Source organism: Lolium rigidum, chromosome 7, assembly GCF_022539505.1.
Source record: "Lolium rigidum isolate FL_2022 chromosome 7, APGP_CSIRO_Lrig_0.1, whole genome shotgun sequence".
Lineage (NCBI taxonomy): Eukaryota > Viridiplantae > Streptophyta > Magnoliopsida > Poales > Poaceae > Lolium > Lolium rigidum.
The window spans coordinates 50,476,856-50,495,381 of NC_061514.1; the positions used below are offsets into that span (position 1 = coordinate 50,476,856).

Genomic DNA, 18,526 nt, shown 5'->3' on the forward strand with positions numbered 1-18,526 from the left:
CTGCCTGTTCTAGCGGTCCTAGTGGCCATGGCATTGCTCGCACCTGCGCCGGCCGCGGCCGCCGGCGTGGCGGGTGCGTCTGTGCGGGCCGTGCACCTGGAGGCGTTGCTCGCGTTCAAGAAGGGCGTCACCGACGACCCGCTCGGCGCGCTGTCCGACTGGACGGTGGGGGCAGGCGGCGTGCCGCGGCACTGCAACTGGACCGGCATCGCCTGCGACGGCGCGGGCCGCGTCACGTCCATCCAGCTGCTCGAGACCGGGCTCCGGGGCACGCTCACGCCGTTCCTCGCCAACATCTCCACCCTCCAGGTCCTCGACCTCACATCCAACGCCTTCGCCGGCCCCATCCCGCCGCAGCTCGGCCGGCTCGGCCAGCTCGAGGGGCTCATCCTCACCGTGAACGGCTTCACCGGCGGCATCCCGCCGGAGCTCGGCGACCTGGGCAGCCTGCAGCTGCTGGACCTCTCCAACAACTCCCTCAGCGGCGAAATCCCCAGCCGCCTCTGCAACTGCTCCGCGATGTGGGCGCTCGGCCTCGAGTTCAACAATCTCACCGGCGAAATCCCTTCCTGCATCGGCGACCTCTCCAACCTCGAGATATTCCAGACGTACGTGAACAAGCTCCACGGCGAGCTGCCGCCGTCGTTCGCGAAGCTCACGAAACTCAAGACGCTGGACCTCAGCGGGAATAACTTGTCCGGCCCGCTTCCGCCGGAGATTGGGGAATTCTCGCACCTCTGGATCGTCCAGCTGTTCCAGAACAGCTTCTCCGGCGAAATACCGCCGGGGCTCGGCCGGTGCAAGAACCTGACGCTGCTCAACATGTACAGCAACCGGTTCACGGGCGCGATCCCTAGCGAGCTGGGCGAGCTCGCGAACCTGAAGGTGCTGCGCCTGTACGACAACGCGCTCTCGTCGACGATCCCGAGCTCACTCGGGCGGTGCAAGTCTCTGGTAGCGCTCCAGCTCTCGCAGAACAAATTGACCGGCTCAATCCCGCCGGAGCTCGGTGAGCTCCGGTCGCTCCAATCACTCATGCTCCACGCCAACCAGCTCACCGGGACGATTCCGCCTTCTCTGACGAGCCTTGTCAACCTGACGTACCTGTCGCTCAGCCTCAACAACCTGTCCGGCCCGCTGCCGGAGAACATCGGGTCGCTCCGGAATCTCCAGAAGCTCATCGTCGGAGATAACTCGCTCTCCGGCCCGATTCCGGCGAGCATCGCCAACTGCACGTTGCTCACCAACGCCAGTTTGGCGTACAACGAGTTCTCGGGACACTTGCCTGCTGGACTTGGCCGGTTACAGGGCCTTGCATTCTTGTCGGTGGGCGCCAACTCGCTGGCCAGAGACATACCGGAGGACCTGTTTGACTGTGGCAGCCTGCGCACGCTGGACCTGGCAGAGAACAGATTTACCGGCGGACTGAGCCGTCGCGTCGGCGAGCTTGGCGAGCTCAGATATCTGCACCTGCGAGGGAACGCTCTTTCGGGAACGATACCGGCAGAGATCGGCAACCTGACGCACCTCATCGACCTGAAGCTCGGGAGGAACCGGTTCGTCGGCCGCGTCCCGGCGAATATCTCCAACCTGGTGCCCTCCCTTCAGGTGCTCGACCTGACGCAGAACCGCCTAGACGGCGTTTTGCCGGACGAGCTCTTTGAGCTCCGGCAGCTCACCACACTCGAAGTTGCGTCGAACAGGTTCACCGGCCCGATTCCCGCCGCGGTGTCCAACCTCCGCTCGCTCTCCCTCCTCGACCTGTCGAACAACATGCTGAACGGCACATTCCCGGTTGGGCTCGGTGGCCACGACCAGCTGCTCACGCTTGACCTCTCCCACAACCGCCTCTCCGGCGCGATCCCTGGCGCGATGATCGCTAATATGAGCACCCTTCAGATATACCTGAACCTGTCGAACAACGCGTTCACGGGCCCGATCCCGCAGGAGATCGGCGGCCTCACAATGGTCCAAGCCATCGACCTGTCGAACAACCAGCTCTCCGGTGGCATCCCGGCGGCACTTGAGGGCTGCAAGAATCTGTACTCGCTCGACCTCTCCGCCAACAATCTGACCGGCGCCCTCCCGGACGGCCTCTTCCCGCAGCTGGATCTCCTTACGAGCCTCAACGTCTCCCACAACGGCCTCGACGGAGAGATCCACCCCGACATCGAAGCGCTGAAGCATCTACGAAAGCTGGACATGTCGAGCAACGCGTTCGACGGGGCCATACCACCGGCGCTGGCAAACCTGACGAACCTGAGGGATCTTAACCTCTCGTCAAACCGCCTCGAGGGGGCCGTGCCGAACTCCGGCGTGTTCAGGAACCTGGGCATGTCGAGCCTGCAGGGAAATGTCGGCCTCTGCGGGTGGAAGCTTCTCGCACCCTGCCACGGAGGCGCCGCGGGGAAGCGGTGGTTCTCAAGAACAGGGGTGACGATACTCGTCGCGCTTCTGGTGCTAGCCTTGCTGATGCTACTTTTACTCGTGGCGATTCTAATTGTTGGCTACCGGAGGTACAAGAAGAAGAGGGTCGGGTCAGATGGCTCCGACCATCTCTCACAGACCTTCGTCGTGCCGGAGCTGAGGAGGTTCACGTGCGGCGAACTGGCCGCAGCCACCAGCTCGTTCGACGAAGGTAACGTGATCGGGAGCAGTAGCCTGAGCACGGTCTACAAGGGCGTGCTCGTCGAGCCCGAGGGCACGGTCGTCGCCGTGAAGCGGCTCAACCTGAAGCAGTTCCCGGCCTTGTCCGACAAGAGCTTCCATAGGGAGCTCGCGACGCTGAGCCGCCTGAAGCACAAGAACCTGGCACGGGTGGTCGGGTACGCGTGGGAGTCCGGCAGGATGAAGGCCCTGGTGCTCGAGTACATGGACAACGGCGACCTGGACGGCGCGATCCACGGCCCGGACGCGCCGCGGTGGACGGTGGTGGAGCGGCTGCGCGTGTGCATCTCCGTGGCGCACGGGCTCGTGTACCTGCACTCCGGCTATGGATTCCCCATCGTGCACTGCGACGTCAAGCCGTCGAACGTTCTCCTCGACGGCGACTGGGAGGCGCGCGTCAGCGACTTCGGCACCGCACGGATGCAGGGCGTCCACCTGACAGACGCGGCGGCGCCCGAGTCGGCGGCCTCGTCGTCGGCGTTCCGCGGCACCGTCGGATACATGGCACCAGGTACAGTCAGTCAACAATTTCGATGTCCACGCACCATTTCAGTGGGGATTTTCTGCAGGTTGTTCACTGCCCAGGGAAGCTGAGCATTTCCTTGTCTCGTGCGATGCAGAGCTGGCGTACACGAGGAACGTAACGCCAAAGGCAGACGTGTTCAGCTTCGGGATCCTGATCATGGAGCTGTTCACCAAGCGGAGGCCGACGGGGAAGATAGAGGAGGACGGCGTGCCGATGACGCTGCAGCAGCTCGTCGGCAACACGCTGTCGAGGGGCCTCGAGGACGTCGCCAGCGTCCTGGACCCTGGCATGAAGGTGGGCACCGAGGCCGACCTGTCCGCCGCTGCCGACGCGCTGAGCCTGGCAGCGTGGTGCGCCGCGTTTGAGCCCGCCGACCGGCCCGACATGAATGGTGTGCTCTCGGGGCTGCTCAAGATAAGCAGAGTGTGTGGAGGAGACTAAACCGAACCGAGTTGCAGCGTTTCCTCCGTGGTACTTTTTTTGGAAATGGGGAGCTTCCGCATCAAAGTGATCACACAAAATGATGCACACGGCCTTATTTACTGCAAAATTGTAGTGTTAAAATATTACATCTCATGGATCGCAGGAAGTTGCAACATAAACTAGCCAACAAAAAAGAGTACAAATGGTCTCTAAACATCATGCTAAATTCTATGCGATCGGTGTCCTCCATGGCACATAAAACTTAAATCTTTTGAGTTGTTGCCAAATTGTTCTCTTTAGGGTCAACAATAAAAAGTTCTCTTGTTGCTTAGGAGGGGTCACCCCTTTTTTTCAATAAAGGGAATATATATCATGAAGATACCAATTTGAGGGAGGGGTCACTCCTGGATCCTGCGGAAGCTTGTGAACACAATTTGATCGGCACGTAGAGACTCTTTTCCTCGGTCAGCACTAAGATGGGTAGATAAAAAAATGGACAAATTATTCATAATTTAAGCACATGGATGTAATGGCCAAATCAAGGCTGTCACTCCCATCTAAATTTATAGTCAAGTGTGTCTTAAACAATTGTAAAAAATACCTACAACACTTTTGTAAAGTTACAAGTTCGCGGAAACATGAACTACTGATTTCAGAGAAATAGAAAGATGGGTAAATTAGGTTAGGATGACCAAAATAATTATCGGGTCATCTATTATATAGACTTGCCGGTTTACACCATAGATACAAATTTTAGGAGTAGTTAGAGTTTGCACGGTTTAAACACTTCATACCTAAGTTATCTCATCTATCTACAACCCCTTCCTTCAAGAGAGAGATAGAGGCGACTAGATCTCCCTGCCTCCTGCCGGCACCGACGCCAATCTTCCTCGTCTCATGTGGCCTTAGGGCCATGGAGGCAGGGTGGATCCTTGTTCTTGTCGGCGGTAGGTTTACTTTTTTTTGTCTCGCTCTGTTCAGGGTTTGAGTTCTACTCGGGAAGGTGTGACGGTGGTGACTCGCTAAAGATGAAATAAAGTTCTCCACGTCTAGCACCCATTTCAATGATGTGTCTAGCATCACCGGAGGGCGTGCGGAGGTTTGTCCCGGGCGGATCTCGCTAGATTTGATCTGTGTTCCTTCTGGTCTACGCTTCTCTTCATGGACGATGTCTACTTCTCTCGTGCGCTGGTCCTTTGGGGCCTTAGCACAACGTGACTTCGTGTCTGTCTACTACAACAAGCTCTACTCCATCAAGCTTTGTCTAGCTTCAATGAGGGAGGGACGTGGACGACGGTTCACCTTTGTTGAGGTATTTTACCCTTAATTGTTATTTTGGTTAATGATGACACCAGAGCTAAAGTATGGACTAATGTTACCTATGAGTGTCTACGCAGGTTTTAATTGACAAGTGTTGTTGGAAGGTGGTTGGACCCCCCTCTAGGTTATCATTTATGTCCTTTCAATTGGTATCAAAACAATGAGCTCTTTTTAAGGGCTTTACCGCCTTCAGAGCGAGATGATTTTACCAATGATGAGGATGAGGAGAAAATATATTCGGTCAAAGAGTTCAAGGAGATGCTAGCCCGTGATAAGGTGAAGGCGTATTCCGAGCTTGATGATTGGATTAGTAAACTATTTTTAAGGTCCTTGAGGATAAGGCTCCAATTGGTGAGCCCTCGGCTAACTCCATGAAAGCGTTGGAACCGGGTGATGAAGGCTATGTGACTTCCGCTCAAACGAGTTGTACCTCAAAGCCTCCAGAGGCTTATAGTCAATTTCCTTTCACATACCCTAAGAGTAATCCCCTCACGCCTCGTATTAATAATTCGGGGTCCTCTCCCCATTTTGATGGAACTCTCTTTCTATTGAAAAACTTATATTGAGTCTAATCACAAGAGGAGCCAACCACTCAAGAGGATTCCCATACCGAAGAACAAGCACCAAGCCCACAACCACTTGATCAAGAGCAAGAATAAGAACAATGATCTTCTACACCTGAAGATCAAACTCAAGTTATTGTTAATGATCAAGATCAACCAAGAGATAAATTTTTTGATCATGGAGGAATCATCCGGAAGATCAAGGCCGCCACAAAGTCAAGTGGGTCAAAGTCGATAAGATCCTCGAAAGCATATCCAAAGGAGTGGTAACTCATAGACGCGTAGCTTTTATAACTACCTTTTGTCAACATCATACTTTTGTGTCTAGTTTTGAGCCGCTCAAGGTACATGAGTCCTTGCTTGATCCGGATTGGGTGATTGCTATGCAAGAATAACTCGAGTGTTTCTCCCGCAATGAAGTGTGGTCTCTTGTTGAGAGACCCAAAGATCATCCGAATAATGTGATTGGAGTTGAGTGTTCAAATATAGGAAATGCGAGAATGGAGTTGTCACAAGAAATAAAGCAAGGTTAGTGATGCAAGGGTTTTCCTAAAAATAAGGTATGTACTATGAGGACACATTTTCGTCCATAGCTCTCCTTGAAACTATTCGTCGTTTGCTTGCATATGCATCTTTTCACATCTTCAAGCTTTATCAAATGGATGTGAAAAAAGTATTTTTCTAAATGGTCCCTTGAAAGAGGAGGCATGTGTTGCTCAACCCCCAGGTTTCGAAGACTCACACCATCCCGACCATGCGTATTTACTCCATAGGGCACTCTATGGTCTTAAGCAAGCTCCATGTGCTTGGTATGAGTACCTTAGGAATTTCTTACTCAATGACGCGAGTGTGGGGAAAGTCGATTCCACCCTTTTCACCAAGCATGTTAAAGGGAGTGTCTTGTTCATATGTCAAATCTATGTTGATGATATTGTTTTTGGTGGAGCTAACAAAAACCACAACAAAGCTTTTGAACAATTAATAACTATGAAATTTGAGATGTTCATGATGGGAGAGTTGAAGTTCTCTCTAGTCTTCCAAGTGATGCAACTTGACAATCCCAGTGAGCGGTGCATGATGACGTACATGGTGTGGGCGAGCATGTCCTCCGTCACGGTGATGAGAATTCCTCTTAGCATCGTCTGGTCGCGGACATACCGGTTGTCAAATTCCGGATTGACATTGTCCATGGTTTGTCAGCCTCGCCCACCGGCCGGAGTGAGAAACCTCATTATCTTTGGGTGCCCTCCGTTGGCAATTTACATCCTCTCTCTATTACATGCGCTTACAATAATGATAGCTTGTTTACTGGTTACTCTTGCACCGGGGCAGATCTCAATAGGGTGTACCTGATGCTTGTGCATTAGGGTCAAACAAAAATATAGTCACACTTATGAGCTTAATAAGGCATGTGCATCAGGTTAGACATAGAGTAGTGCATTAGGGAGGCCATAATTTAAGCTAGCAAGGTTGCATATGTAGAAATTGTATAGAGGCGAATCAGTGTGACCGTGTCTCTAGTTCTGCCCCTTCTCTTGCATGCGATTGTTACATTTGAAATAAGTGTCGTGAATATTTTATTATGTAAATAAACATATTTAATGTGGGTTGACCATATTTTCTTCAAAAACTATGCATGAAAGTTATTTATTATGAAAAACTATTACTTGCTCGGTCAACATTTTTTATGTGCTAAGAAACTTTCTTTGAACAGTTGAAAATTTAGTGAGCAAATAATTTAATATACATGTTTTATTAAATGCTTGATATCAAAAGGATTGTAACTTTTTGGATTTTTTATATGTTGTTGAACATATTTGCGTAATGAAAAGTTCAAAATATTTAGTGAACAAATAATCAGATATACATGATTTTTTAGGCATTCTAGATACCTAAGGGCATGTCATTTGAGCTTTTATAAATATGCCATTGAACATATTTTAGGAACTACGTAATTTCACTTAAAGATAATCCTCAAATCACAAAAAGGACCCAAGGTGATTTTAAAACTTCAAAGGATATATATCGAAATATCTATTTGCACCTTTTGAATGCAGCTACCTATAGTTCACCTCCCTTGCTTATGATGGGCTCGGGGCACTTCTTATGTCAAGAAGCCCAATATGCTTTGCAGAAAGGTCCTATGGTTCGAGATTCTCCACCCAACTGACGAAACGGTGGCCCATCATTATTCCCCAAAATAAGAGATTCATCTAAATATTGGTTTTGATTATTAAGCGGTCAATTTGCTTACCAATCGCCCTCAGCTGTTGGGTTTACTGGTAGTGACCTTGTCTGGTTCTGTAGTGACTGGGAAGGAAACCTACGTGAATTTAAATATAAGTTCTTTTTAGATCAAAGGGATAATGTCCCCGATTTCATTAGCGAAACGAGCATTCTACATAGTTCCACCTTTATAACACATCAAATGCAACAAACAAAGCACATAAGTCTCCTGGGGAGTCCCTTTTTTCATCCTGATCACTACTGGGATTGTTAAACAGTAGGCACAGCTAGCGAAAACGAAAAAAAGGAAACTGGGAACCTAACAAGAAGAGCTCAGCTTTTTACTCCTTCCCTTTCACCTCAACACCAGACAAAGTCTTGCTGCTAAAACCAAAAGCCACCAGAAAGCTCCCCTTTGCACATCTTCTTACTCCTCCCTTCTTTTATTTTTCCTCCTTTTTCACATCGTCAGTCTTGGAATCCAAGGCGTCCAACATCTCCTCGCTCCAAACATGTCCTTAGCAACTTTCTCCAGTAACTTAGCGCATAAAACCAGCCGGTCCTTAACGTCCTCCTTCACCTTCAAAGAACTCCAACAGTTAATATAGTGGCAAATCTTGAAAATCACTACACAAGGTTCATCAGGCCATTTTTTCTCAAAATAGGCTGGGCTCCTTGTCTTCCAGATACTCCATATTACAGCAGCAATCCCCACAACAAGCATTTCCCTTTTTTTCCCCGAAACCTTTTAACCAAATCGAAATACAATGGTCAGCTCATTCAAATTGGAAATTTAAACCAAAAGTACAACTAACCACATTCCAAATGTATCTAGCTAGGGGCAGTGAAAAAAGAGATGTGTAATAGTCTCATTGCATCCACAGAAAATACATTGCCTCTCACACTTTCCTCCCCTCAGTATAAGAACATCTTTTGTCAAAATGCTCCCTTTAAGCATTAACCACAAGAAAATTTTATTCTGAGAGGTATCTTGACTTTTCACATAAATTTGTAAGGGACCACTCCATTGAATTGCATTGCTGAGTAAAAAGATTAAATGAGAAAGAGCCTGAATTTGTTAACTTCCATATTAACCTATCAGGTTCATCTTTCAGAGCTACACTTTCTAGCATTTTTTAATGTACCACATTGTTCTCGAATCACTCCCACCATTGCTCTCCTGAACCTGATCCCATTTACCCCTTTATCAGATACATCTTGAACTGTTACATTCCTATTTATAGAAAGAGAAAGGCCTAGCGAAAATCTTGGCTAGGCAAGATGTACCTATCCAGTGATCTTCCCAGAAACTTGTCCTCCCCCCATCACCAACCTGCACTCGACAATATTTCCAGAAAAGATGTTTAATCTCCAATAAATCTTGCTAGAAATGGGAGTCCCCATTTTTGCCACCGCCTAGCAGAGGTTTTGTTTTTGGAGATATTTCTTTCTAAGAATTATTTGCGATACTCCATTCTCATTAAACAATTTCCATAGCCATTTAGATACTAAACCAGTATTCATTATTTCCAGGTCTAGAATCCCTAAACCTCCTTGATCCTTTGGCATACATACTTGAAAGGACACATATGCCTCCTAGAGGGGGGGGTGAATAGGCGGTTAAAAACTTTTCCTAGATGGGCTTAACAAATGCGGAATAAAACTAGTGTTTACTTTGTCAAGCCCAATACCAATATACTATAGTTCACCTATTATCACCAACAATTTATGCTAAGTAAGATAAGAAACTATGTGATAGCAGATATATATAACTTCAAGCACGAAGGCTATCACAAAGTAAAGTGCATAAGTAAAGAGCTCGGGTTTAGAGATAACCGAGGCACGCAGGAGATGATGATTTATCCTGAATGTCACACTCTTGCGAGTGATAATCTCTGTTGGAGAGGTGCGATGGCTTAGTGCTTCCGAATGCCACAAGAGGCCTCACCTTGAGGTGTGTTTACTCGATGCACACCAACGCCACAAAGGCCTCACCTCAAGATGTGGTAGTCACACCACACATCGAGCGCCACAAAGGCCTCACCTTATTCTCCAGTGACCCTCGCCACAAAGGCCTGAGTCACGGTTCCACTAAGGGATTACCTTCGAGGCGGAAACCAGACCTTACACAAAGCTTGGGCACACATCCACAACTTAATTGGAGGCTCCCAAGAAATCACCACAAAGGCCTAAAAGCTGTCTAGGGTTCCAAGAACCCAAGAGTAACATGCATCGGTTACTGATGCACCAAACGCAATGATAAGAACACCAAAAAGATGCTTCAATCCTTCACTCTCAAATTCAAACAAAGATACTAAAACTACCGGGGGAATAAGAGAGGAAAAACAAATGAAATCCACAAAAACTCCAAGTTTCTCCAAGATCTAGATCTAGGTGGTTCCTCTCACAAAGAGAGGGATTTGATTGATGAAGATGTAGATCTAGATATCCTCTATCTTTTCTCTCAAATGGATGCAAGATTCATTGGAGGGAGAGGAATATAGCAAGCTTAAAGAAGGTTAACAATGGGGGCAAAAACGAGCTCAAAAAGTTGGGGAACCTTTGGGGAAGAAGACCCCTTAAATAGGTCCCCAGAAAACGGTTTGTTATGGTGAAAAACGTGTCTGGCCGGTGGTGCCGGCCCTCTCCGGGCGGCAATGCCGGCATGCTTCCTGCGGCAGTGCCTACATCCTGAGAAAACCCAGACACCCGATACAAAAACTTTAAGAACTTTTATGTCTGGACTCCGATTTCGAAGATCTTGGGCTCGTTGAAATCACAACAACGAGAACAATATGCATAGAAACATCATAGTACAGCAAGGGAAGATAGAAACAAATTAATAAAGGTTTTACCTATCTATAAAAGACAAACCGGTAAAACCTCCAATATGGAAAATGCAACAACTTGAGTTAGGAAACTCGGATTTAGGTGAAACTATTTTTGTTGTAAAAAGGACGACAAGAGATACCCCCACAAAGAGTGAAAAACTTAAGAACAAGTGGGGTAGACTTTTCTAGAAAGCGAGAAAGCGAGAAAAACTCCAATATCGAAAACACAATAAGTGATTCATGCGGAATCCATTTTCGATGAACTAGAGCTTGATATGGAAATAACCACAAGCTCTAAATCACCACATGGATAAGATCCAAATAAAAACCAAGAAAGATGATGCAAGTATGCAAAGCTTTGAGCTCTCTCCAAATGATATGATCGAGTTACTCACTCGAGAGCCCTCTTGATAGTACGACAACTAACCTATAAACCGGTCTCCCAACTAAATCACGAGACCGGTAAGAAAGAAAACCTATCAAGGACAAACCTTACCCTTGCGCATTCCACTTGTGCTCGATGATGACAATTGATAGCTCCAAATTTTGATGCTTTTTACTACGGATTTTCGACCGTTTATTACTAAGTTTCATTGGGCTTCATTGGATTTTGTGTTTCAACTAATGTAAATATCGCAGTCCAGCTGAAACCTTACTTTGAATTATGTATTTCAGGAAACCGTCATTTATGGAGGATCTGAGGAGATTTATGAGCTGATTACAATAAAATAAAGGCATTTCCTTTAGAGGCCAATTTCATCTTGACGCGACAGGGAGTTTAGCGGGCATCCGTACGGGCGGGGCCGACCGTACCACCCGCCCATACTGCGCACCGCTGCCTTCCCCATATAAAGGCAAACCCTTTTCATAAAGAAACACGACCTAGAAACGCAACACATCAGCCCCCATTTGCCCCAAAACAGAAGAGATCAGATCTGAAGAAGGAGAAGACCATCCTCGACTCCACCGAAGATCAATCTCATCAAGATCACCACCTCATCCATCGCACCCCACTTTTACTGAGAGAGAGATCCATACTTGTAATATTAGGGATTGAAACCTCTATTCCATCTTGGTTTGTATTTGATTTGATCTTCAACTACTGTGGCTTGCTACGGTAATATCGAGATGAACTCCATTTACTTTGCTATGATATCATTATGTTATTCTCCTCTCATGTGTGAGTAGATCCCATTGGCGTGGGAGATGGAGGGGATTGGTGAGATGTGATGTGCCAACTTTATTCCATCCATTTGTGAATTTATAATTAAGATGATTATATATGAGTATGAATGTTTATGTGCACCTAATGTTATTATCTAATTTAAGGGTCCAGATAGCATGATCTCAAGAACTCATAAATGGGAACTTGTGTGCTAGTGAATCGGCGACCCCCCGAGTGACAAGGCCGATATCAAAGAGGATCTAGCAATACTCTAGGAATCGCAAGGAACCACCAAGCTTAAAGCCTTACTCCGGTTTAACCACCTTAATAGATGCGCTGACCATGGCTTTGGTAATAGGCATAAGGATCATTGGAGGAAGATGAAATCTACCAAGAGGAGTCTTTCTCTCTTTTGGGTTGCTTGCCTTCTCTGATATAAATAGGAAGAATCATATTTACTGATCAGATTTATTCCACCAGGCACATTCACTCTCACCATGAACTAAATCCCCCCGCGCCTACCTTTCCATCTGCAGAACCTCGTTTATTTCTTATTAGTTGTTTACTTTTATGCACTTTACTTTATTGCATTTTAAAAACTTCAAAACCTTATCATTTACATTCACCATTTTCCATTTCAATTCTTGCATTCAATTCACCTAAGACTTGTGACACCTTGGGTGCGACAGAAACACCGCAGATAAACATCCTCCGACGCTCCTCCTTGGAACATCATATAAAAACCGGAAATAATACTTCCACAAAAACATGCATGAATGACCCTGCGTTCTTGCATGCCATCAACAATGTTGACCGCAACAAGATGTAACACATTTCTTGATTGTGCTTGCTTGGTGAAGTCTTGTGGATTGCTCCCCCATACACCACTATGAGATAGCTTCTTCTTCAGCAGCTCGGTGCATCTTCGCATATCCTTGATCACCATATGGATGACAAGCTTCAAGCATATAACATCTTTGATATAGCTCATCTTGAACTTGCACTACGTTTATTCTTTCTTCATCTTGTTGATGTCTTGAAGATACACATGAGAGCTCACTCAATCGTCTTCTTCAAGACATACTTGCCACTTGATATTCTTCATTCGATCCTTGTTGCAACCTTGAAGCCAACATATGGTTCAAGCATTGCCTATGGAAAACTCCTACAAATATAACTCAACACAAACATTAGTACATATGGATTGTCATTAATTACCAAAACCACACATGGGGGATCCATGTACTTTCAATACTGTTTGCCAATTCACCAAGTGGTATTTTTTATTGTCTTCACTTTCATCCCGAAGGAAGCCATTTCTAATTCAGTCCATTTTCCCTTTCACACCCTGTGGTATTCTATAAAAGGAGAGCATGTATAAGTGGACACTAGTTAGTGAAGAGTTAATTAGAGTAACTCTTCCTCCCATCACTAGCATCTTCCCTTGCCATGTTCCCAATTTATTTCTCATCTTCCCTTCAGTGGGATCCCGGTCTGAATTTTTCAATTTTTTCTTGTTGATAGGGACACCTAAATATTTCATAGGTAGTAACCCAGATTTAAAAGTGAAGATTATTTCAAAACTAGTTTCTCTCTCTGAAGCCTCCCATAAACAATATATATCACTCTTATGAAAATTTATTTTCAGACCCGACATTTGTTCAAACAAACATAAGACGACTTTCAGGTTCCTAGCCTGCTATAGATCATCCTCAAGAAGGAGGATAGTGTCATCTGCATATTGTAGAATTGACACCCCCTTCTATTTGATTTGTAGCTAGCCCAGTTGTCGAGGGTACTCCTCGGCAATGCCCTCCGTATGGGCCTTAGGTTGATGGAATCATGTAGGCTGACACGAGACATCGGTTATCAAACAAGCGGGGAGAGCAATTTTCCCAGGTTCGGGGCCCTCAATGAGGTAAAACCCTTACGTCCTGCCTGGCTGATCTTGATTATGAAAATATCGAATTACAATGGGGTGCCGAAGGTTTCGGCTGTGATCTCGTCGAGAGACTAAGTTCCGTAATGACCAAGCTCTAGACTTGCGGTGGCTATGATTACTATGATTGCGTGTGTCCCTCGGCAACTACTCTCCTGGCTCTTATATTGGGAGCTAGGTCTCGAGAGATCTGTCCGGGTACGACTAGGTTACAGAGAGCCCTAGATCTAAACTTTCCTTGTATTCTTCGTGTTCTTTCCTTGTGTTTAAAGAATCCTTCTCCGGAACCGACGCTACGGCCCACCTGGTCGTCGAGTGTCTTCATGGGCCCCTAGCTGGGCCGTAGGAGGTAGTACAATAATAGTTACCCGAAGGGTAATGCCCACATCAATAGCCCCCGAGTGACTGGCCGAAGAAACTTCGAGCAAGGACTAAAAATGTGTCTTCTGTTCGAATCTTCATTTTTGCCGAAAAAAACTTGACTTTCTTGTAATAATACCATCTTCTTTATCGGGTGCGCGTCCAGCGCTCCCGATGGGAGTAGCCCCCCGAGTCTAGACACGGATGCTGGCAATCGTGTGTAGACTCAAGTTATTCTACTCGAATATTTCCTCTAAACTTTCCGCAAACTGTTATGGTCATCCAATATATCTCCTTTCATCGAGTCTTTATTTCTTTCTAGCAAGATTTAGTACGTAAAGGATATCGAGTAACGTGCCCGGTTTTTACCGGTTAACTCCCGATGGCAAAACAACGTTAACCTACACAGAATCAAATCCTCGGGCATGATTCTGGGCTGCACCAAAAATCTTCGAGTCCATAATTTTTATCGGGTGTGCATCCAGCACTCCCGATGGGAGTAGCCCCCGAGTCTGGACGCGGATGCTTGCAACCGAGTGCAGACTCAGCCCAAACCTACTCAAATACTCCAGTTTTTCTTCGGATACTTCTGATGCAATTTTTAGTGCAAAAAGTCTTCGAGCCCAAATTCTGTCGGGTGCGCGTTCAGCGCTCCCGATGGGAGTAGCCCCCGAGTTTAGGCACGGATACTCGTACACGTGTGTAGACTCAAGCCGATCCACTCGATAATTTTTAATTTCCTTCAGATGCTTCGCGTGAAGTCGATACTTCTTGTGACATAACTGATGACGTAGCCACTGTTGTGGCCTGATTGACAGGACATGACCTGACGGGCCCACCCTACTTCTGCGCGGTCAGTTAGGAAATGACTAGTGCTTCTGCATTGACCAAGGCGCCTCATCGATTTCCGCGCGTAGTGGGAGTAATGGGTCGCCAGTTCCATCTTTTTTTACTTGGACACGTGTATGACTGGATCCTCGTCCACTTCCCCACGATCACTAGAGTTATGGCCACGATTACCCAACAATCCTCGCTATAAATAAAGAGCCTTTCACCATTTTTACTTTTTACGCTTCCATACTACTCATCTTCATCCTCCGTTCTTCCTCGCCATTGTTCCTGCTTTCAAGAGCTCAAGCACTATGGGCAAGAAGAAGGGAACCGCTAGTCCAGGTGCTTCCTCGGGCGCTTGCAAGGTCAGCCGTGACTGGTGCGCCTCCACCATTTCCAACCGCGACGTGAACAGGCTGCGCACACTCGGCTTCATCTCATCTGCCGATTCTGACATCCGCCTTCCAGGTTCATCCTCTCGCCCAAAGCCTCCTAAAGGCTTTACTGTTATGTTTGTCGCCTTCTTATTTCGTGGGGTTTCTCTCCCTACCCACAAATTCCTTCGCTCCCTCCTTTTCTTCTACGGGATCTAGCTCTGGCAGCTGACCCCTATATCCATTCTTCATCTTTCCATCTTCATCACTCTGTGCAAGGCCTTCCTTGGCATCGACCCCCATTGGGGCTTGTGGAGGAAGATTTTCTACATCAAACGCCACAATGGCAATGACGGTCCCCCCGTCGTTGGCGGCGTCGGCTTTGTCGTCAGAAAGGAGGTCAACTATTTCGACTATCCAATGAAGGAATCAGTCCAGGACTGGAGACAGAAATGGTTCTATCTAAGAGATATCCCAGCATATGGACGACACTCGAACCTTCCTTTATTCGAAGACGTCTCCGTGGCTACGCCGAAGAAATCCTGGCGGAGCACTTTGACTGCCGAAGAAAGTACCACATGCGATAAACTGTATGAAAAGGTCATGGACCTGAAGAACGCAGGAGGTCTGACGATGTGTGGTACTGAGGTGGTCTCAGTATTTCTAAGGCGTCGGGTGCAACCACTAATGTCTCGGCCTCATCAGCTGTGGATGTACACCGTCGAAAATGATAAGTCGAGGGTCAGCTCAGTCGACCTGTTTGACGAAGAACATCGCGACGAGGTGCGGCGCCTCACTCGACTCAGCCAGAAGGACAATATTGTTCTGACTTCGGCCCGCCCTCCTTTTGATTTTGAGCACCTTCCCACCGAGGTAATTTTTCTTGCATTTGCTTCAAAGGTTATTTCTTATTTCTTCATCCGAACTTAATAGCTTCTTTATCTGTCGACAGGCTTCCACTGTTGTCCAATGTTATCCTCCTACACCCGAAAGTGGGGTAGAGCCAGAGGATGATGATGATTCGGAGGAGACCAAAGATGGGCAGCATGCTCTCGAGGACAGCGACGTCCAAGGAGATGAAGCCCCCGAAGAAGATGCTCGCACTAGGGCTATGCGGCGCAGGAGGATCAATGAAGACTTAATGACAACTGCTGAATCGAGTCCTAGCGGACAAGATGATGATGCCGATGAAACCCCGTCGCCTCCTCCAGCTGCAAAGAGCTCGACAAGCCTCTTCGCTGCCGAAGATGACTTGGATCTGTGAGCCTCCAATTTTCCTTTGCAGCCAAATTCTTTTAATTTATCTAACACGTGTTCTTGTTTCAAGCAACTCCAATAAACATGATGAAGTCCCTCTCGCAAAGAGGGCTAAACTATTTTCTGGAAGAACTGATTCAGCAAAGGAGTCGAATCCTTCGACTACTGAGCCAACGCCACCTCCGAGGAGAGTTGTGGCCAAGGTTCCTGTGTTGAAGGTTAATCGTTCTGTCGGCGCCTCCGTCCCTCCAATCTCTCGTGATCATGTAAGTATACCTTTCGGCACAATATCCTTTTTCAGCCTCCAAGCCGATGACTGATGTTTGGATTTTTTCCCTCGCAATCTGTCACAACTTTTCATTTTCTTTCTCGCAACCAATTTTTGCTACGGTTGACGCTGTGGTAGACTTTGCTGACCAATTCACCCGACTGGAATCCGAGAACGTCCAGCTTCGCAAGGCCGTCAAGATTTTGGCTGATCAGGTGTTGGAAGCCAATAAGCTTACAGCCGAAGCTCAGACTAAGAATACCTTGCTAAAGGATGAGCTAAATAAGCTGAAGAAGAAGATGAAAGACGAGCAAGAAGCCAGACAAGAAGCTGCCATCATAGCTGTCAAAAAAGAAGGCGCTCTTCGAGAGTCCATCACGAACTTGCTAGGTAAGTTTCTTTTTAACCATTGCACAGTATTCTTCCAGTATTATCTTCTGAGTTGCTTACTCGCAACTTTCCCAGGTGCTGCCGATATGCCCGTCGACCGTACACGCAAGCTTTGAGAGGACTCGATGTCTGATGCTCTTTCGCTTGCCACTGATTCCAATAACCAAGTCCAAGGCCTTTTGCAAAAAAACCAAGGGGGCTCTGTCGAAGTTATTTTCGATGATGTTCCCAAAGTTGAGCCAAAACAAGACCCTTGGCGAGATGGCAGGTACCTTCTTCCTTGAATCTTCTGAAGCTATAGAGGTACTGAAGAGGCGCTCCCATCTCTTTGGGGCGGTTCTTACTTTCCAATTATTAATGGGGCACGGGCTAGGTTCTGAATTGGAAAAAATTTCCAAGGCATTGCCAGTAGATGCCTGATACGTCTCCGACGTATCGATAATTTCTTATGTTCCATGCCACATTATTGATGATATCTACATGTTTTATGCATACTTTAAGTCATATTTATGCGTTTTCCGGAACTAACCTATTGACGAGATGCCGAAGGGCCGGTTCTGCTTTCTCGCTGTTTTTGGTTTCAGAAATCCTAGTAAGGAAATATTCTCGGAATTGGACGAAATCAACGCCCGGGTTCCTATTTTTCCTGGAAGCATCCGGAACACCCGAGAGAGGCCGAGAGGGGGCCACAGGCCCACCACACATGACCCCGGCGCGGCCTGGGGGTGGCCCGCGCCCCCCTAGCGTGCCGTCGCCTCGTTGACCTTCTGACGCCGCCTCTTCGCCTATAAAAAGGTCCCTGACCTAAAACCTCGATACGGAAAAGTCACGGTACGAGAAACCTTCCAGAGCCGCCGCCATCGCGAAGCCAAGATCTGGGGGACAGGAGTCTCTGTTCCGGCACGCCGCCGGGACGGGGAAGTGCCCCGGAAGGCTCCTCCATCGACACCACCGCCATCTTCATCAACGTTGTTGTCTCCCATGAGGAGGGAGTAGTTCTCCATCGAGGCTCGGGGCTGTACCGGTAGCTATGTGGTTCATCTCTCTCCTATGTGCTTCAATACAATAATCTCATGAGCTGCCTTACATGATTGAGATTCATATGATGATGCTTGTAATCTAGATGTCATTATGCTAGTCAAGTGGGTTTTACTTATGTGATCTCCGGAGACTCCTTGTCCCACGTGTGTAAAGGTGACGGTGTGTGCACCGTGTGGGTCTCTTAGGCTATATTTCACGAGAATACTTATTCACCGTTATGAATGGCATAGTGAAGTGCTTATTTATATCTCTTTATGATTGCAATGTGTTTTGTATCACAATTTATCCGTGTGCTACTCTAGTGATGTTATTAAAGTAGTTTATTCCTCCCGCACGGTGTAATGG

At 47.4% G+C, this 18,526-nt stretch overlaps 1 protein-coding gene across 1 annotated transcript; it reads left to right on the forward strand.

The window, feature by feature from the left end:
• Positions 1-3,864, forward strand: LOC124674574 (LRR receptor-like serine/threonine-protein kinase FLS2). The gene is made up of 2 exons (XM_047210618.1): positions 1-3,178; positions 3,288-3,864. Exons 1-2 carry the CDS (start codon positions 28-30, stop codon positions 3,632-3,634), a joined length of 3,498 nt encoding a protein of 1,165 aa, XP_047066574.1. The 5' UTR covers positions 1-27; the 3' UTR covers positions 3,635-3,864.
• Positions 3,865-18,526: the final 14,662 nt, after the last annotated feature.